Here is a 23,318-nt window from a genome sequence, read left to right on the forward strand (position 1 = left end):
CATTTCCACAAGGACCACAACCATCGGCCATTACGTAAAAAAGTCTTCTTTGACTGTACTTCCAAGATTCAGACGTAGCTTTTCTTATACTCAACCAGCACTAATTTCCATTAGATCCGAATACAATTTTGTCTTATGTCGGTCCCACCCACCATTGATCTTTGCCACCTAACACCGGTAATGCTGGATTGGGCGGAAAAGAATCGAATTCTTTCCCAAAAAAAAAACAAAAAAGAAAAAAAAAAGAGGAAAACCCTCCTGTGTCCTCGACTCCTCTCCCTTCAAGATCTTCCACGGCCGACCACTGCTAACGTTCTCTCTCTCTCTCTCCCTTTCTGCATTTCCCTCTTCTTCCTCTCTCGCTATTTCAATCGTGTTGCGGTATTTCCATCTTTCCCTTTTAGTTGATTGGCTCATTTTTCGTTTGTTTGTTATTTTTTGGGTTTAATTTTGTTTCTTTGAATGCACGCAGAGGCCAAAATTGTCTTAGGGTTTATTTGCTTCGTATTCGTCCATGGCTGCTCCACCTGCTAGGGCTCGAGCCGATTACGATTACCTCATAAAGCTCCTCCTTATCGGCGACAGTGGTAAGGGATTCACTTTCTTAATTTCCCTTTTGGATTTTCTTCTTGGTTCTTTTGAATGGATCTTGTTTTTAGATTCGGGATTTTTAAATTTTCTGCTTTTGGGTCGTGATTCGTGGAAAGGCTGGACGCTCTGGCATTTTTGTTCCTGTTGATCGGGAGGATCTGAGAGATTTGTGTTTAGTTCGATTTGCTTGCGTGAAAATGAAGAGGATGTGTATGGTATGATGCTTACGGATCTTATAGTTTGCTTTGTGGATTCAGGTGGCTTCTCTTAATTTATTAGAAGATGATCCTTGATCTAAAACATGCTATTAGATTTTTGTTCGAATAGTTCATTTTACGATTGACATTGGTTGGATGGTCCAATCAGAAAATTTAACATGGTTTCTGCGCTCTCATTTTCTCTACATGGATATACCCATTTAGGGATTCACTCAAACAACAATACAATGAACCGTGGTTAAAGCTTCATAATAAGGATAATGATAACTACCCATAATAATAATAATAGCAGTAGTAATAACATAAATATTAATAAATAATCATAATAAATAGAAAAAATAATAACAATAGTAGTGAATAATAATAAATGTTTGTTTAGTCCTGTCCAGGCTCACAACAAGATTGAGATTTTCTTAGCTACAGTCTACAGGTTTAAAGGTTTTATTGCTTCTAAGGTATAATGCTGGATATGTCCTGTTAGGACACTGATGTCACAGGTTATTTTTATTGGTGGTTATCAACCTTCGTTACATTGTTGTTCGCATTATCCTGTTATTACCTATATCGGGATGTCCTTGTGTTTGGTTAAGGAATGTTTGAATTGCCTATATTGGATGAATGTAGTACAGGGATAGTTGTTCCCTTCAGAAGTCCTTGTCTTTTACATAATCAAAATTTTAAAAATATCCTTTTTAACCTTCAGTGTAGTACAGATGGAACTTGTTTGTAGTACTATGGAACTGTTAATAAACATGGTTATTAATTCTGCCTACTTACAGCTTAGAACTGAATGTATCTGCAATTAATTTATTTATTTACTTTGGAATTGCTGATGTTTCTATTCATTTATCAAGATTGGGATGGGTTAGTGTGTGCATGTGAATGTGAAAGTACGTGTATATGTTATTTTTTACCCTTGAATTTCTGGAGTTGGTTCATGAGATTTTGGATTATTCTCAATACGTGTTATTATTTCAGAGGTCAATTGTGATGTATATGATTCTATAAGGCATTTCTTTTGATTTGTTGGTAGGAAAATTGAAGATTTAACACTTAAATTAGGAAGCTATTGCAATTGTGCACGGCATTGTGCTTCTCCTATCCCTTTTGTTTTAGTTATAGAAAATCTATTGGCTTGGCATTTGGGTGGAGCCTAAGGTTGATGGGCTTGTTAATTTTGCGTAATCTGTGATAATGCTTAAAGGTTTTAATTTTGGATGCTGACCTGCTGGAACCCTCCATTATTTCCGGCTAAAATTTAGTGCATAAGTCATGGTATATTAATTGCTACATGTGTATGTGTATTTGTGTTTTGGGCATGATTGGGAGCTGCAGAAGTAGGGCCTTTAGTGCAGGTGATACTGTATTTGACAGTAGATGGTTGAATTAATCCACCATCTTTTCTATGTGATTTGTGAAGTAAAAGTGTGTGTTGAGAGGTGCATTGGACAATTTGATATACATTCTCTCTTTTCACTTGAGTGAGTCATGGGGAACCATCCCAATAGATAGCTTATTAAGCCCTGTTGACGAGGATGCACTGAACACCCTCCATTCATCTTCGGGTTGAGTAATCTGTGCTAATGCTGTATGCTGACCTGTTAGTGTCCTCCATTCATTAAAACATTAATGTTTGAACAAAGGTTTGGAAAGTTCACTGGAATTTTGTTTTTACAATTTCAAGAGAATGTTTTCACTGGTTCCTGATTGGCTGATTGGCTGATTGCTATGGGAATCCCAAAGCAGTCCTTCTGATCCTGTTTTTATAAAACCAAAATTTTCACACTATAAATCTCTGGATGTCCTTGGTAATGTCTGAAATTCATTTTGACAGTTTTGATCCTTGTAAAATGGAAAGCATGTTAGCTTTTAATTGAATACTCTGAGATTAGTCTTTCCTTGTCAAATTCCTTTGCAGGTGTGGGAAAGAGTTGCCTTCTTTTGCGATTCTCAGATGGCTCATTCACTACAAGCTTTATTACTACCATTGGGTGTGTTATTTTATATGTTATCATCCTGATGTGTTGAATAATTCTCTCTCTCTCTGTCTCTCTCTCTCTCTCTTCTTCGTTGACTTACTGATTATCGGTCAACCAAATGATTTTTTGGGGCAGCATTGATTTTAAGATAAGAACAATTGAGCTCGATGGCAAACGAATCAAACTGCAGATCTGGGACACGGCTGGTCAAGAGCGGTTCCGAACTATCACAACAGGTTGATGCTTTGTCTTGTATAGTTTGCCCTTATTATTTCAGAATATTGTCAGATCTGGAAACTATGGTGGATGTTGTCCTTCTATGTGGTTGCATCGATGATTATGGAAGCAAAACACCGATCCAATGCTCACTGCCTCATACAACATATTAATCTGGTCCATTACAAGAATTTGATGAACTTTGAATGCATATAGGTCATCTGGATAGGAGCATTCTGTTATTATGCGGGTTAGATTTCCTTTATGGCTAGTTAGTTCCTTCTCTTCTATGCCTGCTATTTTGATGACGCATGTAAGATACTAAATTTTAATGTCCTCTGAGGTAGTCCTTTTAATAATTTAGTTCACGTTATATTCTGAGGCTCCAAATTTATTTTATGTAGTTAAAACTCTGGCATAAAGTAGTTTTCTTCTACTGCAGCTTACTACCGTGGAGCGATGGGTATTCTGCTGGTGTATGACGTTACCGATGAGTCATCATTTAACAGTAACTGCTTACTCATCATTTGATTGTTATAAATTGAAGTATAGGATTCTTATACTCTAACCACTTGAGAGAGAGTCTGCTAGCTGCTATATGGTTCACAGAGACTACTCTCTTTGGGTTTCCTTTGTTTCAGTTTTTTAGTGCCACTTAAATTTGTTTGCCAAGCTGCAGATGGCTCGAGTGCTGTGTATACCCTTGTGTATCTGCTTATAAAAAATATAAAGGAAAAAAACCGGGTTTCAATCGATTCTTTTTAAGCCGGTTCATTTTCATGTGCACAGACATTAAGAACTGGATCCGCAACATTGAACAGCATGCTTCTGACAATGTCAACAAGATACTGGTGGGGAACAAGGCTGACATGGATGAAAGCAAAAGGGTATGTCTGCTTTGCTTCTCCATTATAGTTAAAGAGTCATTTTTACTACAATGGGTAGTTTTGATCTTGAGCCTCATTGGTTGAGCAAGTAGTTTGTTTTGAGTTGCATGATTGAGGAACCCTATGAATTGAAGACAATCAGGTTATCATACCCATGGGCTCTTGCTCTTCGTTTCTTTTGGCCCTTTTTTTCCCCCTCGTCCTCTAGTTCTTGTTGGATGGCCTTGCTCTTATCATTTTCTGACAACTAAGCAAAATTAAACTTCATTTTGTTTTCTAGGCTGTGCCTACCTCAAAGGGCCAAGCACTTGCTGATGAGTATGGTATCAAGTTCTTTGAGACTGTAAGTAGAACATATTACTGATGGCCGACTCTCTGATCAGAACTTCTATGTATTATTTTCTTCTTATTTTTCTTTCCTTTATATATCCTGAAAGATATTGATATATTGCAGAGTGCAAAGACAAATTTAAATGTGGAGCAGGTTTTCTTTTCAATAGCAAGAGATATAAAGCAAAGGCTTGCAGAAACAGACACCAAGCCGGAGGTATGAAAGCTTTCCTCATTATTGTGAAAGATAATATGTATTGTTGCTCCCACTCTTTTTCCATTTGGGATTAATATATTTGGTGATCCTGCCCAAGATTTGTGTGGCATCTTACTGCACATATAAGGTGTTTTCATTCAAAGACTAAGTTGAAAGTGGTCTACACTTTCTATTTTTCCTTTTTCAATGCCTCCATTGCTTTCCAGCAGAAATTTTTGAATGATCTGATATTTATTTGTTTTGCTGACTGCAGCCTCAGGCACTTAAGATTAACCAACCAGACCAAGCAGCTGGTGGTGCTCAAGCTCCCCAGAGATCAGCGTGTTGTGGTTCTTAATTGAATCAAAATTTGGATTTAGGAGAGAGAGAGATAGAGAGGGCAAAACCTGAAGGCGACACCAGTTGACAAAGACTGATCTTGATGAAAGTATGGTGGGTGCTGTATTTTTCTTCTTACCATTCTTTTCAACTACTATTTTTAGCGTGTGAACGGAAGTTCCTCACTCATTTGTGGAATTTACTATATGACAGACACGATCATTTTTTTTTTTTAATTTTTTGTGGGGGGTGGGGTGGATGAGGTGGGGAGGGATGAGAAAACCCTGATATTGTTTTTTTTTCACCCAGAGAACTCTAATATTGTTCATTTCCATAATGTAGAAAAGTATATAGGAGCAGCTGTCTTTTTTTTCTCCTACGCAACTTCACTGCATGTTTTTCTTGCCTTTATTTGTTAGTGGTGTTGGAAATCCATGTAATGTCTATCATGCAGAGTGAGAAGCTGTTACTTAATGCGGTCAATACCCTTGTGAATTAAGTATGATTAGTCCTGTCACCAAACTGATAGACTCTTTTGAAGGAGAATCTTTTTACATCCATAACATTACATGTCTTCTAAATAACAGCAATCAGAAGTGGGGTTCATTCTGAATATATTGCATTCAAATGGTGGCCAGAGGACGAGGTCTGGTATTATAGAATAGTTGCTCTTTTGTTCATCGTTTATGTCAAGGCTTTGTTTGGATTTCTGGCATTCCCATGAAACCTCTGCTCTTTGCGTTTTCCAGTGACGAAGAAACCTATGTTTGCCAATGGCCGATGACTATGAGGTTTCTAGCGATTGATGACCTTAAACTCAAGAGGATGATACAGTGATATATATGTAGCTACAGCGTGGTTATAGTATCAACTGACCTTAGTGAAACTCTTAAACCCTTCATATCTTGCCATACGTTTTTTGGATTATCCTTGGAAGGTGAAGACACCATCTAGTCTGGTAGTTCTCTTCGCAACTAATATTTTTGTAATATGGTTTAATTTTCTTTTTTATTTTTTGTATTGGTAGAGGTTAGATGAGTCACCAGTTTACCTGGAGCTAGCAATTAAACCAATAAGAGGGGTGAAGACCTTTCCAAGGGGAGGAGGAAAGAGACGGACGTTTTTTTTTTGTTCATACATATTTTGAGCAATGGAGAAAAATTAGTTCCAAGAGATTAACGACTAGGTTGACTCCTTAGCTCGAAAGGCTATGTCTTGAACTAGATTGATTGGCCTAAGTCCTCTCCTTTGTTGTGTGAGCTATGTGACCTCGACACCTTGAATTTCTCCGGTTGGATCTTTTAGTTAAAAAAAAAAATTGTTTTCATCACCGTGATTGGTGTGGCATAAAAGATTACCTCCACATTCACGATATCAAAATTCTTATCCTCAAAAAAGAAAAGAAAAAAGAAAAAGGAGGGGAATGGTTTCTTAAGGGCAATGTATCTATGCTAGCATGGGAATGAGTATACATAAAAGCATCGGTAGAGGTGAAATTTCCATTTTCATGGGAGTAGGATAGTCATTTCAGTCCTCTCCCCAAAAAAAGGGGATAGAAACTCATTCTGAGAACATATTCAACTTGCAATATATTTAGGGAGAAGTTTTTCTTCACCGTGTGGTGAGGGGTTCACTCCACGTTTACAAACCCTTATAGGATCTTAGAACCTTCCCAAAATTTCCCACCAGATACCTCCTGTGCATTTCTAAAGCCTGGTCGATGAATGGATTTCATTCACTGTGACTTTAGGGAAACTTGGCCTATATATTTGTGATTAACGATATAAACACAATGATAGGGCATTTTTAAATAATTTAAAAAACCGTCCTTTATTCATAACTAAATAACTTCGAGTAATAAGAAAAATCGTAATTAATAAAAAAAAAAGTCAAAACAATGATTGCCTAACACAATTGTTGTAACTTGAACTCTAGTCTCTTGGCTGTTACTTACCCCTCCCAGGCCTCCCTCTCTACCTATCACTTGGGAGATAGAGATCTTATTTAGACAATTCCCATTCTCTTGGGAGATAAGAGGCGGGCAAGGTTCTCAATGATATCGGCCACAATCAATCCGATTCTGATTCAATCGGAATTGATAAGAAACGGTTTGGAATCGACTGAAATCGACATGAACCCGACGGATCGGTCATTCCAGATCGACGGCTGGGGCTGAGCTTAGTCTCTGCTGATACCGATTTAAATCGGCCGATTCTGCTGATCCGATATGATTCTTAGAATCGTGGAGGCGGTTGACCATCGAATGAAGCGATAACAGAAAACTAGTAAGAGAGAGTGGAGGGTGAAGGCGGGAGCGCGGGACGGTTAAGAAGGCTTATGTTAACACCTTCGATGGATATTATACTTTAATCAAATGACTAATATTGGAAAACAATTTAGCTGAGTTGTCATTTTAGTGCCACCTGGGCCACCTTTTTTCTTCCACGTGGCACGTCAAGTAGAGTGATCTGAAGACGCGGGGATCAGATAGCATAAACATTTGCAGTTGCAGAGCCAAATCATGGCACAATGGCGTTGGGCTTAGGCTGTCTCTGCAAATCTCTACGCTTCTAACTTTCAAGTACGTATTCGATTCCAAAAATCTTCTCTCTCGCTGGCTCGGTCGATCTTTAGTCTCCTATTTCCAACAATTTTTATGTGTTTGCTAATTCAAATTTGCTTATAGATCCATTGTTTTCTTTCATGTGTTCTTTCTCATTCATTTTGATATGGTTTTCTATCTTTAATGATAAATCTTTTTGATTGTTCTACGATCAAATTGTTCAGTTTGGGAAGAAATGGAAAATAGCGATTGATAAGAAGGTTTCATTTATTCCATCCTCCTTCTTGTAGGTGTATAAAACGTTTCATCTTGGCTGAGAAGGCGGGAATCTGAAACTAAATTAGGTAATTTTGGTAATCGAGATCGATAGCAATGGCGTGGTTTCGAGTTGCTTCTGATGTAGCAAAATTAGCTATTAGGAGAAACTTAGCTCAGACAAGGTCTTATTTGACGAGGACACCGCGGGTGCTTCCGTCTCAGAGTCGGTGTTTTCATTCCACCGTCTCTGTGTTGAAGGTGCAGGCAGCACCCGTTCCTCATCCTGTGCCCCTATCGCGGTTGACTGATAACTTCCTAGATGGTACGAGCAGCGTCTACCTAGAGGAGCTCCAGAGGGCTTGGGAAGCTGATCCTAATAGCGTCGATGAATCATGGGACAATTTTTTCAGGAATTTTGTTGGTCAGGCAGCCACATCGCCTGGAATTTCAGGCCAGACCATCCAAGAGAGTATGCAGTTATTATTGCTTGTGAGAGCTTACCAGGTTAATGGCCACATGAAAGCTAATTTGGATCCCCTGGGATTAGAACAACGTGAGATCCCTGACGAATTGGACCCTGCTATTTATGGGTTCACTGAAGCTGATCTGGATAGGGAGTTCTTCATTGGGGTATGGAGGATGGCTGGATTCTTGTCCGAAAACCGTCCCGTGCAAACCCTTCGTTCCATACTAAACCGGCTTGAGCAAGCCTATTGTGGGAGCATTGGCTATGAGTACATGCATATTGCCGATCGTGATAAGTGTAACTGGTTGAGGGACAAGATTGAGACTCCAACACCCCAGCAGTACAACCAGCAGCGACGTGAAGTCATGCTTGACCGGCTTATATGGAGCACAATGTTTGAGAACTTCTTGGCCACGAAATGGACAGCCGCAAAGAGGTTTGGTCTCGAAGGTGGGGAAACTCTAATTCCGGGGATGAAGGAGATGTTTGACAGATCTTCAGATCGTGGGGTTGAGAACATTGTTATTGGGATGTCACATAGAGGAAGATTGAATGTTTTGTGTAATGTTGTTCGGAAGCCACTTGCTCAGATTTTCAGTGAGTTCAGTGGTGGCACAAAGCCTGTTGATGAAGTTGGCCTTTACACTGGGTCTGGTGATGTCAAGTACCACTTGGGTACCTCTTATGATCGGCCAACAAGGGGTGGGAATAGAATCCATTTGTCTTTGGTTGCAAACCCAAGTCACTTGGAAGCTGTTGACCCAGTTGTGGTTGGAAAAACTCGAGCTAAACAATACTACTCTAATGATGTAGAGAGGACTAAAAATTTGGCTGTGTTGATCCATGGAGATGGAAGCTTTGCAGGACAGGGGGTTGTCTATGAGACTCTGCATCTTAGTGCTCTTCCAAACTACACAACTGGTGGGACGATCCACATTGTGGTTAACAATCAAGTAGCCTTCACTACTGATCCAAGGTCTGGGAGATCTTCACAGTATTGTACTGATGTGGCTAAAGCCTTGGATGCTCCTATTTTCCATGTAAATGGTGATGATTTGGAGGCAGTGGTACATGTCTGTGAACTTGCAGCGGAGTGGCGCCAGACATTCCATTCTGATGTAGTAGTGGACATTGTGTGTTTCCGCCGATTTGGGCATAATGAGATTGATGAACCATCTTTCACACAGCCTAAAATGTATCAGGTAAGCTGTTCTGTCCCTCATTAGAATAGCGCTTTTATGATTTCAGACGAAATGTAGTATTTTTTCACTCTTTTTCTTTCTTTGGGAATCTCTCTCATAGTATATCTGTATAACCTGGAAACTGTTTAATTTTATTAAGGGGTTGGTTGTTGATGATGGTCCTACTCAAATTTCCATGTTGCTGATGCTTCTGGACACTAACAGGTCATTCGAAATCATCCATCAGCTATGGAGATTTACGAGAAGAAACTCCTGGAATCTGGACAAGTCACACAGGAAGAAATTGACAGGATACACAACAAGGTTAACACCATTCTCAACGAAGAATTTTTGAATAGCAAAGACTATGTTCCAAAGAGAAGGGACTGGCTTTCAGCTTATTGGTCCGGATTTAAATCGCCTGAACAGCTTTCTCGTATCCGTAACACTGGGTACGTTTAATAACCTGTTTTTGTTTTCTCTTCTTCATGAATGGCTTTCACTTCCGGCAGTTGTTTAATGGAGATTTTTTGTTGTTTTGCAGGGTTAAACCAGAGATACTGAAGACTGTCGGCAAAGCAATCACAACTTTTCCTGAAAATTTCAAACCTCACCGTGCAGTGAAGAAGATATTTGAGCAGCGTGCTCAGATGATTGAAACAGGAGAGGGCATTGACTGGGCAGTTGGGGAAGCACTTGCTTTTGCAACATTGCTAGTGGAGGGTAACCATGTTAGGTTGAGCGGTCAGGATGTTGAAAGAGGTACATTTAGTCACCGTCATGCAGTAGTTCATGATCAGGAAACAGGGAAGAAGTACTGCCCTCTGGACCATGTTATGGCGAACCAAAATGAGGAGATGTTTACCGTCAGCAACAGGTGCTGTTCGGTAACTTGTTCTTGTGTTTTCATTTGTACGTTAGCAGACATACTGACATACATATCTTTTCTTTCACTTGTCTATTTCCTCTTTCCTCAATAGCATGCACTTTTCTATGTCGTAGGAGGAATGCGGATATTTTTGTTAATGAGAAACATTTTTATACATGTACCTGAATGTAGGACTTGACTATTTCTTCAATGAGAACATTTTTCCCATTGTGAGTTTCAAGTGTCCTGGTGCAATTTTTTATTTGGTTGGTAATTTTAGACTGGTATTGATGTAAAAGTTTTCTTCTCCCTGTTTCCTTCCGCCAATAGTCACTTTAGTCCCTGGAGTTCTTTACTGTTTCTTAACTTTCTTACGTGGGAATTATATTCACTAGAAGTTTGAAACCCTTGTGCTATCACAGACACGGTGCATGCACTTTGATCAGGATCCACTTCTATGTAGTCTGGTGATTCTTGTGAGCTGTAATCTGCATTTCTGAATTGAGTGCACTTAGCTCTTGCTTGTGCAAGGCATCTGTCGGGGCTTGGATAAAAAAGCTGCTGCATACTTGCATACACATGCAAAGAACATGTAACTCATTCTCACAATTAAAAAAAATGTTGAATCATTGGTGTGCATGGTTCGAAAGTTGGCCCAATGTGTAATATTATGTATTGCTTATATTTTCTTTGGTGCAAAATTACATCGAAAGCATTTCAGGATGGAATTTTCTTAGCATCTGTCACCTTATGGTATATCTGAAGGACAATAGGAGATTACTTCATATATCCATCTTTCTGAAAATTCTAAGAAATATTGTATGTTGCATTTGAGAGTAGTCTTATTCCTACTTGATGGTTGTTCTGCGTTCTCATTGTGGACAATGGACTTGGTGAACCATTGTGAAAACATAGCATTGTGGTTTCTGTGGACTCTGATATTCTGCAAAAATTTGCCCATCCCCTTACAGCTCGCTTTCAGAGTTTGGTGTCCTTGGATTTGAGTTGGGCTATTCGATGGAAAATCCAAATTCATTGGTTCTTTGGGAAGCCCAGTTTGGTGATTTTGCAAATGGGGCTCAGGTGATGTTTGATCAATTTTTAAGCAGTGGAGAGTCAAAGTGGTTACGACAAACGGGGCTAGTTGTGCTACTTCCTCATGGATATGATGGTCAGGGCCCTGAACATTCAAGTGCACGATTGGAGCGTTTCCTTCAGGTATTGCCTGAACATCTAATTTGTGTTCTGTTAAATGGAATAGAACATTTTAAATTAGCCAAGTTTTAATCCATTTGGATGTCAGAAATTTTTGTGCTACCATAAATGTGGCTTGACTGGCCAATCAGATGTTACAATGTTTTCACAGCACTCATTTATTGCTTTTTCCGGGGGAGGGTGATCCTAAGTGGGACATTCTCTTCTGGTCACATGTCTGACAGTCACCATGAGGCTAGCAAAAGCCATATGTTAATCCAATTGGAATTCTGACATGTGCTTCATTCCCTTGTAATTGAACTATCACATTATTATAGTCCATATCAATGGTGTGGAACTTTCGGTCAAAGTGTTGGTTTCAACAAAGCTCTTACTGAAATCTCTCTTTAGGGAAAGCACCACCTTAGAGCTGCAATAATAAGTTTAAGGAAACCTCTGCATGATCCTGCACTGACATGCAAGTATGCTCTCAGTTCTATCTACTTATATGTCGATGATGCCTGCTAGCTCAGCCAGGAATGTCACTTCTAGTTGTAGCAGTAACGCAGGATTGAATCCTGCCTTCACATGGGGTGGGGATTATATGGTTGGCGAGTTGCCTTGTGGATCATTTGGACTAAATCCTCCAATCCCAACCCAAAAAACATTCCCTTTTTCCAAATACATTAAACTTGTCATTCCTATTTCTCTGCTGGTAGTATCATTTCTTAATCTACATGAAAATGAACAAAACTTGCTCTTTTCCTTCTAATATGTTCTTGGAAATTGATTTATGCAGATGAGTGATGAAAACCCCTATGTGATACCTGAGATGGATCCAACAATGCGCACACAGATCCAAGAGTGCAATTGGCAGGTTGTTAATGTCACAACCCCTGCTAACTATTTCCATGTTCTGCGACGTCAGGTGTGTGCTTTTTAAAAATTCCAAATCATCTTCAGTATTCTGGACTACTTCTTCTATATGTTCGAGTTGAATGGCAGAAAAGGATTTCTGTAGCTCACTCCATTTAATTAGGATGAAGCTTAGTTGAGTAGGCTGTACTTTCTTCTGTTTTTTTCACTTTATGTTTTCATCTTCCAGCTACACAGGGAGTTCCGGAAGCCACTCATTGTGATGTCTCCTAAAAACCTGCTTCGGCACAAGGATTGCAAATCAAATTTATCTGAGTTCGATGATGTTCAAGGCCACCCAGGTTTTGACAAGCAAGGGACCCGTTTTAAGCGCCTTATTAAAGACCAGAACAACCACTCCAATCTTGAGGAGGGCATCAGACGCCTGGTTCTTTGCTCTGGAAAGGTATTTCCACTCTTTTATTGCTATTCTTTTGGCCTTTCTCATTTTTCTCAATTTACTTGGACAGACAGTGTAGGATAGTAATTTGCTATTCCTAAGAAATAGTTTCTATTGCAATAAAGAAGCCTGAACGTTTGACCTACTATTCAGTGGTACCCATGTGTAAATGTTATGTTTGAAATTGGCCTCTATTCAATCACCTTCTTTTTAGTGGGTGAGAATATGGCTGTTGCCGAGGAAAAGTTTACTGATCAGCTGTTTTCGACTGCACCTACTAAATCAAATTTGTTTTCTCATGCTTGGGGGCCATTGATTTGATCCTAGAATTTCGTGTCATTGGTATTGATGCTTGAACTCTAGCTCATCTGTACCTAAGGTTTCTCAATCCTCGATTTCTTGGTCCAAAAGTGTTTCATCTTTTTGGTTTTATATCTCCTGCAGGTTTACTATGAGCTTGATGAAGAGCGGAAGAAAGTTGTTGTGAAGGACGTTGCAATCTGCAGGGTGGAACAGCTCTGCCCTTTCCCATATGATCTTATCCAGAGAGAACTGAAGCGATATCCAAGTATGTAATTCTAACTTACAGAAAAATGGAATATGTTTCATTGGAACTGAGTGCACATTATAGCATAAAGTTGAGGGAGCATGTTTCCACAACACAACACAAGGGTCTGGCTGTTCCATTTCAATCTTAGAATCCTGGAAAAGTGAGATCTTAAGTGAGATTGAATTACTTTAAATTTTCTGCCACACTACATAGAAAGTCACAAGAATCTAGATAAACTTGCTAGGTTTGGGAAATGCAACTATTCTTTGACCACCATTCTGAGTCTCAGTTAAGGTTGTTGCTATTTCAACTTGAGTTCCTCAAATCAAAATAGTCATTTCTTAAATTATCTGATTTGAGGTCTTGCCAAAATTCTGTCTCAGCTGCTAGATCCTTTTTTTTTTTTTTTGGGGGGGTGGGGGAGATGTGGTGGGGGTGAACTGGTTTGTGATGATCATTTTTTGGAGTTACTCGACTGTTAATTCTTTATAGCTTGATCCTGTTCCACTTTGATGTCATGTTGAATAGAACCTAGAATAAGTGAAACCATACTGTCCTGTACAACTTTCAGCCATCGTTATTGTCCATTGAAATCCCAAGCACAAGTTCTACGTAATTGCAACAAGGCATCAGTACATAACTGAAATGGGACTCCACATCTTATGCATCATCCTTTTGAGATATTCATAGACTCTGTCATCGATGATCATAATTCTGACTATTAATTTCTTTGTTTTCATTGTGGTTCTTCAGATGCAGAAGTTGTATGGTGTCAGGAAGAGCCAATGAACATGGGGGCATATTATTACATTATGCCTCGACTTTCCACTGCAATGAGGGCACTGCGCAGAGGGACCACCGAGGATGTCAAATACGTTGGACGTGCCCCATCAGCTGCTACAGCCACTGGTTTCCATCAAATGCATGCGAAAGAGCAGAATGAGCTTGTACATAAGGCCTTACAACCGGAGCCAATCAATTATCCATACTGATTGAAAATTCCAGAACTCTATGTGAACCAATTTTAGAAGAATAATGATCCATGGGAGGTTCATACGGGGGAAGATTTGCATAACTGGTGGAATTCATGAAGCTCATGCCTTGTGGGCATTTGATACTTTTTTTTTGGAAGAGTTTTCTACGTGTTATAGGTAAGCCCTCTCTTAAAATTTTCCCCTTCTATTTCATTTCGAGCCATGGGGCATGGAATTCTGTCTCCATGGACGTGTGGGAGTGATATATTTGCAGAAAAAAAATGCATTTTGAGTCGCCCTACAGAAAATAAGACAATGTAATAAATCGGATTAGTGTTACATGAATGGACTGCGTTCTTTTCCCCTTCATTATAACAGAAGATAGGATTAAAATTTCATCTGTACTTGGGCAAAGGTTAAATGTTCTGATGTCGCAATTTGACTACTCCAGGATCGTGGATTTTCTGCCAGAGAAGGTAGGGTAAATTTTTTTGGGGGAAAGAAAAAGGGATGCGTGGCCTCTATGCCACTGTTGGAGCCAATGACTGATCGCACATGAGAATCAACAAAGGTGGGGGCGTCATTTTGCCCTTTGACACAACCGGGAGTAAGTATCACCAGAGAAAATTTAAAGACCATTAGATAATTAGGAATAGGCTGGGCAGAGCGAATCAGGATCTCAGTACGAGAATCATTCTCGTGTGTTTAGTATTGTGATTTAGACAAGAATTTATCGATTCTGCAGCCGCTGCAACATTGCAGTGAGCATCCAGCAGTTGAGAATCTATTTGGGTGTTTGTCTGGATGCCCCAGTCGCTGAATGCTCATTGCAATATTACAACAGCTGCAGAGAATGTGTTCTATTGGACAATAGACACGTGATACCACACAATCAGGTCCAATTAAAAAAAAAAAAATTATTTTAACGGAATAAGAAAAGCCAGGGTTGCAAATGAAGCTTAAGCGCAAATCCAAACACTTGGGCCTAGTGGGTTACCGAGTCTAACCTTGGCCAAAACAAATGAGAAATATGGGAAGAACAGGCAAACTACAGAAAAAAGGTAGTCAAATTATGTCTTCGATCTTACTAGTATTGATAGGTAAAAGAGAACAATTCTACCGGAGCTGGTGCGCCAATACATGGCTGAGACATCGACTTAGTCAGAATTCTTTTCTCTTAATGTCGTTTAATCTCACATTGCATATCGAAAGAGTAAGAAACAAAGTCCAGTTCGTGGTCTGTGGAGGCTCCTCTTGATCAAACTAGTAAAAGAAAACCGGAACATGTTAAGGATACGGTATGACCGTGGTGGAAGGGACACAAGGAGTTTGCAAGAAATTAGTCTTGGCCAGGATGCAGAACAACCATAAGGATCGCAAGTTTGCAAGAAATTAGTCTTGGCCAGGATGCAGAACAACCATGAGGATTGCAAAGTAGGGAATCCGAAACAAAGCATGGGCAAAGCATCTTTAGGCCAGGGGCAGCACTGTCTTTTCACACCGTTGTGTGTAGACGCAGTTACACACTAGTGGGTAAAGTTCTTTCTTCCATATTAAATATTAAAAACAAAGAAAACAAACCTACGTTCCATGCTTTGGCGACCAGCCATGTACCACTCTTCGGTGATTCCAAGATCTAAACACCAATGAAAATACATGGACACACAGGGAGGCCAATTTGACAAGATCCACAGATAGCAAACTGATTGATTAAAAATCAAAATCTCATCTTTCAATTTTTTAGATTTATACAAATTTTTGAGCAATATAGGGAATCCCCTTTTGAGAAGGCAATAAGTTAGTGGATATTTCAGAAAACATACTAAAAAGAATGTATGTCAATGATTATCCATATGCTTAATTTCTTTTTACGAGGTGGATAGCATAAGTTTTAGCCAATTTTCACCCCTGTGAAGAAGTCTTGAGGACTAGGAAATGCAAATATGCATCAAATGCCTGCTGGAGCAGAAAAGAAGGAATTCTTGCCTTTACTACACTCTATAATTTGAAATACAACAGTAATAGATCTATCCAAGGGAACTTGTCATAAAACCACAAAGGATATCAGGTTCTTACCTACAATGAGTGCATAATATGATACCAAAAAGCCATATGTTTATGTGCACGAACGATATGTGTTTACCCTAATTCACAATTTGGACAAGGCACAAAAGGCACGTCAAGGAAGCTCCTTCTGAGATTGTTGTAATTCATCTTTCCCGTAGATACGCTGAAGTTCATGAGTAGCTGCTTCAAAAGATTCTGAAAGAGACAAAACATGAGAACATACATCTGCTTACAATGATTCCAAAAATAGAGGGTAAGTGAACGCATAGCCTACATCTTTCACCAAAAGAGCACTTAAAGACTAAGGTGCCTAGATCTTTCACTACAAAGGCACATATGGCAGTTAAAGGTACAATTCTTCTAGGTTCTGATTATACGTCAAAAACATCTTAAACCTACAAGTCTATAACAGTAATTTAAATGAATAATCTCCCTTACCTTTCCAGATACGGAAGGCCTTCTGATTGATTGGCGAACCTGTCACAGTTTGAATTGCTTCAAACAAGAAGTTCTGAGGTGTACTCCTTAGTTCTTGAACAATCCCATATATTGTCTTTCCATTCTCAAAGAAAATGTGATTATTTGGGTGCTTTGTTTTGCAACAAGCATGGCGCTCAAACTCATAAGCATTCACTGCCTGAACAAACAATTGATTGATCAGGATGATCAAGAGGCTCAGAAAAAAATACATACAACAGTGGAACCACTTTGAAGTGAAAACTATATCTCACTCACCTTAGCTAAATTACATGACTGACAGCTGCATAAATATCCAGAGCCTTTTATAACTCCCCGAAGCTCCCTCTGATTTGAATATGAAATGGCCATACAGAGTCAGTTTGGTAATAATAAACATGAAAATGGACATAGAATATCCAAATTTACCTCTCGTGACCAGGATATGTACTTCACAGGGACTCCATCAAGCATACCAGTTGATAGTAAGCTTTTGACATTTGAAGGGAAGTTATTGGGAGACAACTTCTTTGGCGTTTTTAGCTCCATTTTGTTTTTAGGAACAGTTTTAGCTCCAGATGTTGCCAGCTGAGCAGTACTTACAAGATCTGCATTTGAATCAACCAGTTCCTTCCCAACAAGTGCTTGCACGGGCAGACCAGAAGATTGACTCATTAACAAGTCACTTATAAGCCTGCCTGATGGGTCGATCTCTGGTTCTTCATCATAGCCACCAAAAGATATGGTAGTGCTCTCCCCATTGTTAAAAATATGCCCCATTGAGATGCTATTATCACCCTTGTTATAGATGTGACGCATAGATAGGGTGTTGCTAAACCCCTTATTATCCGCATGACCAATTGACACATTACTTTCTTCCCCCTTAATGAAGTTGTGACCCATTGATATGGTACATTCTTCATCCTTATAGTTGTGACCCATTGATATAGTATTCTCATTCCCCTTATCATAGACCTGACCCATTGAAATGTTTTCATCACCCCTACTATAGCTCTGACCCATTGATATTGTATTGTCATCCACCCTACTATAGGTGTGGCCCATCGATATTGCATTGTCATCCCTCCTGTTATAGGTGTGACCCATTGATATGGTATTATCATTTCCCTCACCATACGTGAGGCCCATTGATATGGGATTATCATTTCCCCTGCTGTAGCTGTGGCCCATTAATATGACACTCTCATCTGCCCTACTATAGGTGTGACCCTCATCCCCCCTAGTCCTCTCATCCAATCTATTATTTGTGTGACCCATTGACATGGTAACATTGTCCTCACTGTTGTACGTTTGTCCCATTGATACAGACATGCCATTGCCAGAGTCCTTGACCTGATTAATTTTAACTTTTCTGAAACCACCATAACTGAGACTTGAACCAGGATCTTCCATTGTATGAGATATAGATAAACCAACAGACGGGTCATTTCCAAACTGTTCCTCGACGTCCTTTCTTCTGATATTCAAATTCCCAGCATTGACAGATTGAATGTTCCTACCACCAAAATTTATAGTTCCTGCAGTTTCAGATCCAAATAATTGGTCACTGAACTGACCTGAGACTGACTGGAAATTCAAAGTATTTTCCCATTGAGAAACACCCACATTTGCAATTCCTGAAACCGAGTTGTTATTTGAAGATTCTATTGCTGGCTTCTTGTTAGGAAATAACTCTGGTTCACTGCCATCTATAAACCATTGATGAGTACGCTTTGGTTCAATTCTGGAGGAGTTATCATAAGCCAACTCCCCATCAGTTAAACTACCAGGACCCTTCACCACCCAAAAGCCCTTGCTTTCGAAAGACTGACAAAAGCAATAGCATAGAAACAATTACATGAAAGAAAAACATAAGGATTCTACCAATATAAGAAATTTTAACTGATCATATAACACAGTACATAAAAGAAAAGAAATGAGCACATTCTAATATTCTCTTTTTATAGGCCAGAATAAAAAATTTCATTGACATGTATGGTTCAAAACAGTACAAGTATCAGTATATCTCACACTGTCGACTAACCACATCACAAGAAAATCCATTCAGAATCACCTCCAATTAACTCTCAGGGCAGATCATCATACACAAGCAACTAACCTAGTGCATATGGACGTCTCTGCAAACTAACTGTAATGAAATGCAGGAATGAGGGCAATCTGCCACACTCACCATCCACCCACAACCACCCCAAAGCAGTAAAAAAAAAAAAAAAAAAAAAGGAATAGAGAACTTATTCATTCAAAGGGATGGGGTGGAAAAGTGTAACCCTTTTGTCTCTCCAATGCTCAACGCAGACAGTGAGACCACAGACCAGACTCATGAGTCAACTCTGCAGTCTCCACTAGAGATGTAAATGGGTAGTCAAAAATTCATAAATGATTTGTGTTGGTATCCGTTTAGAGGAATCCGTATGCGAAAATTCGGTTTCTGGAAAATATTTGAATCCATTCGTAAGCAAATCATATGTGGATATGGATAGTGTTATATTTGGTTTGAATTTGAAAAAAACTCACAATGCAACCCCACACCTCCCAAACCACACAGAGGCAAACACACACACACACACACACACTCACACATACAAGGAGATAGAAAATAGAGAGCGATGGAAAGGCCTCAATCAACTAACGATAACATCAACAACACAAAAACCTCACCCGCATTTACCAAATCCATCAGATAAGGATATGGAATAATCTGTAATGAAGCTGCCTGAAATGAATCTGATATAACCTTGAAGTAATGAAATCAGAATTTCTTCCAACAAAGTTCAGTATGTTCAATGGATTTAGCTTAAGATGGAGTTGGCTGTCCAAAATTTGTAATTTGGGGAAGGTTTATTGTTGTAAGAGTGTCCATTAGCATGTATTTGATCCCAATTTTTTCTTTTCCCCTATTTTTTTTTTCTTTCGTCATAGATTTGTCCTCTCAGATTGTGGTTGCCTGGCCTTAGCCTCCTTGTTGTACTACTATGACTTTTCCAACAAAAAATAAAAAATAAAAAATATAAAATTCTAACCACAGGTATAAATTCTGGCTCAGACAGAATTTCTATCGGATGATTTACAATTCTAGTGCTCAGAAAGAAAGTTCTACATCCCCCCCCCCCCACCAAATCCCAAGCTCAGTCGAAAGATTCCCTTCTATTGAATAAATTTAGCAACCAAAAATGGAATACACACCAACATGATTAACATATTACAGTGAGTAAATCTTCTCTCCTCAGAATAAACACCACAACTACTCTTACAGGGCATTGTCCATTAACTGCAATAACTCCAAAGTAATCACTCACCCACGAAGGGAATTTTCATTATGCTTAAGAACCATTCAAATAAATTGTCAGGACACAAACCATCAAAAGAGAGTTGAGCTTAAGAAGAACTCCACTAGATCTTAAACAATTAAGCTCTCTTAAAACTAAGTTTTGGCCCAGCTAAACCACAGTTTGCCAAAACATCAACATTCAATAAGGAAAGTGAGAGAACGGTACAGCTAGAAAGAAATTAACAGGTTAGTACACTTCAAGTGGCAATCTGTTCTTTCCTGATTCTTCTCTAATACAAGTTTATCTTCTTATTAATCTATGGATTCAATTTCTCTACACTCTCAAATCCTTTATAAGTTCCCACTTTGTCCATAAGTAACAAGGCTGTAATTTTCCTTTCCCCAAGTCCATTCCCTATACCGCCTGAAACAAGAGTGGCACCCCACAAACTTTTGAGAAAGGATAATTCAATCCAAGCTATTATCGACTGTAAATAGCTTCCATGCAAATTTGTCACGAGAAACTCAACAAAAATAACCATCCCAGTAAACAATGCATATCCTTCAAGCCAATTCTACATTTCTAAGGATAGGAGGGGAGAGAACAAATACATACCATTTTCTCTCCGTTACTTCAGAGCACAGAGTCTAACTCTCTAGGGCAGCAAAACCGAAGTAGTTATGAGCTCTATGCTTCTCTCCAGCCGTCCAGGGAAAAGGATAATTCAATCCGAGCTCTTGCGCAAGTACTACTACTCTCTAGGTCAATCGAACTCAGAATCTTCCTATTTGAGCAGTCGCGAGTCTTCTTAGTATGCTTCGATACCCAAGTATGTTAAAGTGTATTTCGAACGAGACAACGCCACGAACCGAAGATCAAGTTCCTATTTTATTGCTGGCGAGATCATTCTCTCACTCAGGAACTCGATCGAGATGCATACGATGTTCTCTGCTCTCATCCAATTCTCCAACTGCAGAAACCAAAACCCAGCATGGAATAAGTCCCGCCTACACTCAAAGCCAAGGATTATCATCAGGTTTCAATTCAAGACTGCTCGCTTCGAAAGGGTTTATCAGAATCACAGAAGAAGTTAGAGGAGAATTATGGAATCTCAAACTTGAACAAGGAAAGCAATCAATAAATCGTTTATATCCTAAACCATCAAATTTATGTTCTTGAAGAAGCATCTCATACCTTCCCTCATCGGAGCGGTCAACTTTCAAATGCTTAGTTTATCTCCGGCGGAGATCAAGATTTTCTCCGGCAGCGCTGTACTGATGAAATGCCCGCTTTCCTTTAGAGTGATTAAAATTAAAAATTAAAAATTAATTAAAGGAGACAATTATCAGAAAAAATTGGGTTTGGGTTTTAATAAGATGGTACTGCCTGCAAGGCTGTGATTCGTGGTGTCCAATCATTTACCCTACACGTAGATTGTTATTTATGAATCTCGACCATTAACAGAGGCCCCACCACTTTGCACATTACCAAAAAAAAATGGAAAAATTCTAGGGGCAAAAGATTCCAATCCAGCGGTTCTACCATGACAGATCATGGGATCTTCTATGAAGTAGCTTGGACGGGGCCCTAAACAAGATTCAAGTATAGGGATTCGTCAACAAAGGATCGGCTCAGCCGTTTGGAATGGGTTAGAATCAGCTTGAACCCTAAAAAGCCAATACAGATTGGTGGACTCGGAATCGGGCTTAGCTGATTTAGATTCGAGTAGGCTGATTCACCTGGTTTGATTTCTATTTTTAATTTTAAATTTGGGCCTAACCCCTCTAGTCAACTATGGGCCATAGTCCATGATGGCTTATTAACCTAACACAAAGGCCATCCATGACATTTTATCATCACTAATTATAGTTTGAAATATCCTTACCAAAAAAAAAAAAAAAAAAATTTATAGTTTGAAATATCACCAATCATGCTTACTCGCCTTTCCCTATTCATCCATTGTATATGTAGAATTTTTATTACTAACCCTTAAGGCAAAGGGCAACTCTTCACCTTACCTTATAAGGGTGTCCCCCAAAACCTTTTATGTTTACCGTGACACCACATTAGTGTAGGAGGATCATGTCTATCGCACCGATTGGCAGTGCAGTACAAGGGCCCATGAGTGAAGGGCCCATTGGTTCATCTTATTGCACGGGCTTCTTTTTAGCCCAGTTGAGATTGAAGAACGACTCAACTCAACTAAATCCGGACTCAGCCGACAAATTGACACTCTTTAAAGCCTTTCTATTGGGCTGCGTTAAAGATCTGCTGCCCTCCACTATTCAAGTACATCTCATGTTCAATACACCACTGGCCCTAGTTTTCATTTGGATTACAAGAATTTTGTTGCATCTTACTTTTACATAAAATTATAATGGTTAAAGGGAAGGGTTCCCCACAATGCTAGTGAGTGGGGATGGAGGGGGAGGAGGGAGCCAGCATGCCACACTGATGGTGATGTGGGTAATGGAGCAATAAAACAAGTGGTAGTAGCAAAGGTTTATACATGCATGGAGTTTGTATAAAAGTTATATTAATTTAAAGGGAGACACCTCTGTGGCTCTGTAGGTGCATTTATAAAATGTAACCTTACTTTTAATGATCCTTGTCATATTCCTTAGAGTGCTTAAATCTGGAGTAAAAAAGAGATTTCAATTAGACATGCATCACTCCAAGAGTATATTGAATCTTATATTGAGTTGTGGAATATACATGCATGTTAACATTTGTCTTTGAGTTCCCATCCCCCTTCTCCTCCTCCCAAATTATTAACTAATTTGGTTGCTGCCAATGTCATTGGGTTTGATGCAACTGTCGCAAAAACGTTGAAATAATCAATTGGATTTTAAGAAGTTCAAAGTCGATCAGAGAAGCAGGTCTAGCTCTCGCATTGGGAGATCTGGTAGCTCTCTATCTTGTATCAAAAGATATTTTCTTGCAACTTGAGGCTGCCCATCAGGATTTGTTCTAATTCTTTGTCAAACCCACATTCTATTTTCATCAATACCTCTACACTGAATGTATTGAAATAGGTTCCTTCGATTTTTGACTTCTTTTCAAAAAATATTTGATCTAGATATGATTAATTTACACCTACCATAACAGACGGTGCATAAGGTAAGAATTTGGGGATGAAATTACTAGATATAGGTCCCAAGATTTTCTTCCTCTCGGAATGAGTATTGGGTTGGAGAGGAGAGGAATTTTTTTGGGTAACAAAGGGAGTGGATGAAGACTGTTTAAATTTACCCTTGTGCCCCTAACTGATTTCTTGTACTTGTATTCTCTTTATAGACCAGTCATTGTCACAAGCTTTTTGAATGCATGTGAAATTATATTATTCTATTTTTGAATAAATATGTAAAATGACAATATTT

At 39.1% G+C, this 23,318-nt stretch overlaps 3 protein-coding genes across 4 annotated transcripts; 2 read left to right on the forward strand and 1 right to left on the reverse strand.

Moving 5' to 3' along the window:
- The first annotated feature begins 224 nt into the window (after window positions 1–224).
- On the forward strand, window positions 225–5,135 carry LOC122085472 (ras-related protein RABE1c-like). The gene is made up of 9 exons (XM_042653915.1): window positions 225–381; window positions 473–587; window positions 2,728–2,800; window positions 2,924–3,024; window positions 3,447–3,512; window positions 3,794–3,891; window positions 4,172–4,234; window positions 4,346–4,438; window positions 4,692–5,135. Exons 2-9 carry the CDS (start codon window positions 515–517, stop codon window positions 4,773–4,775), a joined length of 651 nt encoding a protein of 216 aa, XP_042509849.1. The 5' UTR covers window positions 225–381; window positions 473–514; the 3' UTR covers window positions 4,776–5,135.
- A 2,065-nt stretch (window positions 5,136–7,200) lies between these two features.
- LOC122086022 (2-oxoglutarate dehydrogenase, mitochondrial-like) lies at window positions 7,201–14,494 on the forward strand. Its single transcript, XM_042654694.1, has 9 exons — window positions 7,201–7,337; window positions 7,610–9,245; window positions 9,450–9,676; window positions 9,769–10,101; window positions 11,064–11,310; window positions 12,086–12,214; window positions 12,392–12,607; window positions 13,046–13,169; window positions 13,905–14,494. The coding sequence occupies exons 2-9, from the start codon at window positions 7,692–7,694 to the stop codon at window positions 14,141–14,143; spliced, it is 3,069 nt and encodes a 1,022-aa protein (XP_042510628.1). The 5' UTR covers window positions 7,201–7,337; window positions 7,610–7,691; the 3' UTR covers window positions 14,144–14,494.
- A 1,575-nt stretch (window positions 14,495–16,069) lies between these two features.
- Window positions 16,070–21,260, reverse strand: LOC122085669. Of its 2 annotated transcripts, none has more exons than XM_042654165.1 (6): window positions 21,133–21,260; window positions 20,554–20,945; window positions 17,078–18,475; window positions 16,928–16,996; window positions 16,631–16,829; window positions 16,070–16,387 (listed from the first exon to the last, which is right to left on the reverse strand). In XM_042654165.1, the coding sequence occupies exons 2-6, from the start codon at window positions 20,554–20,556 to the stop codon at window positions 16,305–16,307; spliced, it is 1,752 nt and encodes a 583-aa protein (XP_042510099.1). In that variant the 5' UTR covers window positions 20,557–20,945; window positions 21,133–21,260; the 3' UTR covers window positions 16,070–16,304. The 2 variants fall into 2 exon arrangements, with proteins under 2 accessions (XP_042510099.1, XP_042510100.1); XM_042654166.1 differs by having other exon boundaries at window positions 20,554–20,908; window positions 21,133–21,248.
- Between the last annotated feature and the right edge of the window lie 2,058 nt (window positions 21,261–23,318).

This window comes from Macadamia integrifolia, chromosome 8, assembly GCF_013358625.1.
Source record: "Macadamia integrifolia cultivar HAES 741 chromosome 8, SCU_Mint_v3, whole genome shotgun sequence".
Lineage (NCBI taxonomy): Eukaryota > Viridiplantae > Streptophyta > Magnoliopsida > Proteales > Proteaceae > Macadamia > Macadamia integrifolia.

Bases quoted from the DNA above. Each gene is read 5' to 3' on its own strand.
- LOC122085472 (XM_042653915.1), top strand. From the start codon at position 515: ATGGCTGCTCCACCTGCTAGGGCTCGAGCCGATTACGATTACCTCATA. The intron at 3,892-4,171 runs GTATGTCTGCTT...TTTGTTTTCTAG, and splicing joins ACATGGATGAAAGCAAAAGG to GCTGTGCCTACCTCAAAGGG. The intron at 4,235-4,345 runs GTAAGTAGAACA...GATATATTGCAG, and splicing joins GTATCAAGTTCTTTGAGACT to AGTGCAAAGACAAATTTAAA.
- LOC122086022 (XM_042654694.1), top strand. From the start codon at position 7,692: ATGGCGTGGTTTCGAGTTGCTTCTGATGTAGCAAAATTAGCTATTAGG. The intron at 12,215-12,391 runs GTGTGTGCTTTT...TTCATCTTCCAG, and splicing joins TCCATGTTCTGCGACGTCAG to CTACACAGGGAGTTCCGGAA. The intron at 12,608-13,045 runs GTATTTCCACTC...TATCTCCTGCAG, and splicing joins TGGTTCTTTGCTCTGGAAAG to GTTTACTATGAGCTTGATGA.
- LOC122085669 (XM_042654165.1), bottom strand. The intron at 16,997-17,077 runs GTAAATTTGGAT...TATTCAAATCAG, and splicing joins ACATATCCTGGTCACGAGAG to AGGGAGCTTCGGGGAGTTAT. The intron at 16,388-16,630 runs GTAAGGGAGATT...TGTCTCTTTCAG, and splicing joins GGCCTTCCGTATCTGGAAAG to AATCTTTTGAAGCAGCTACT.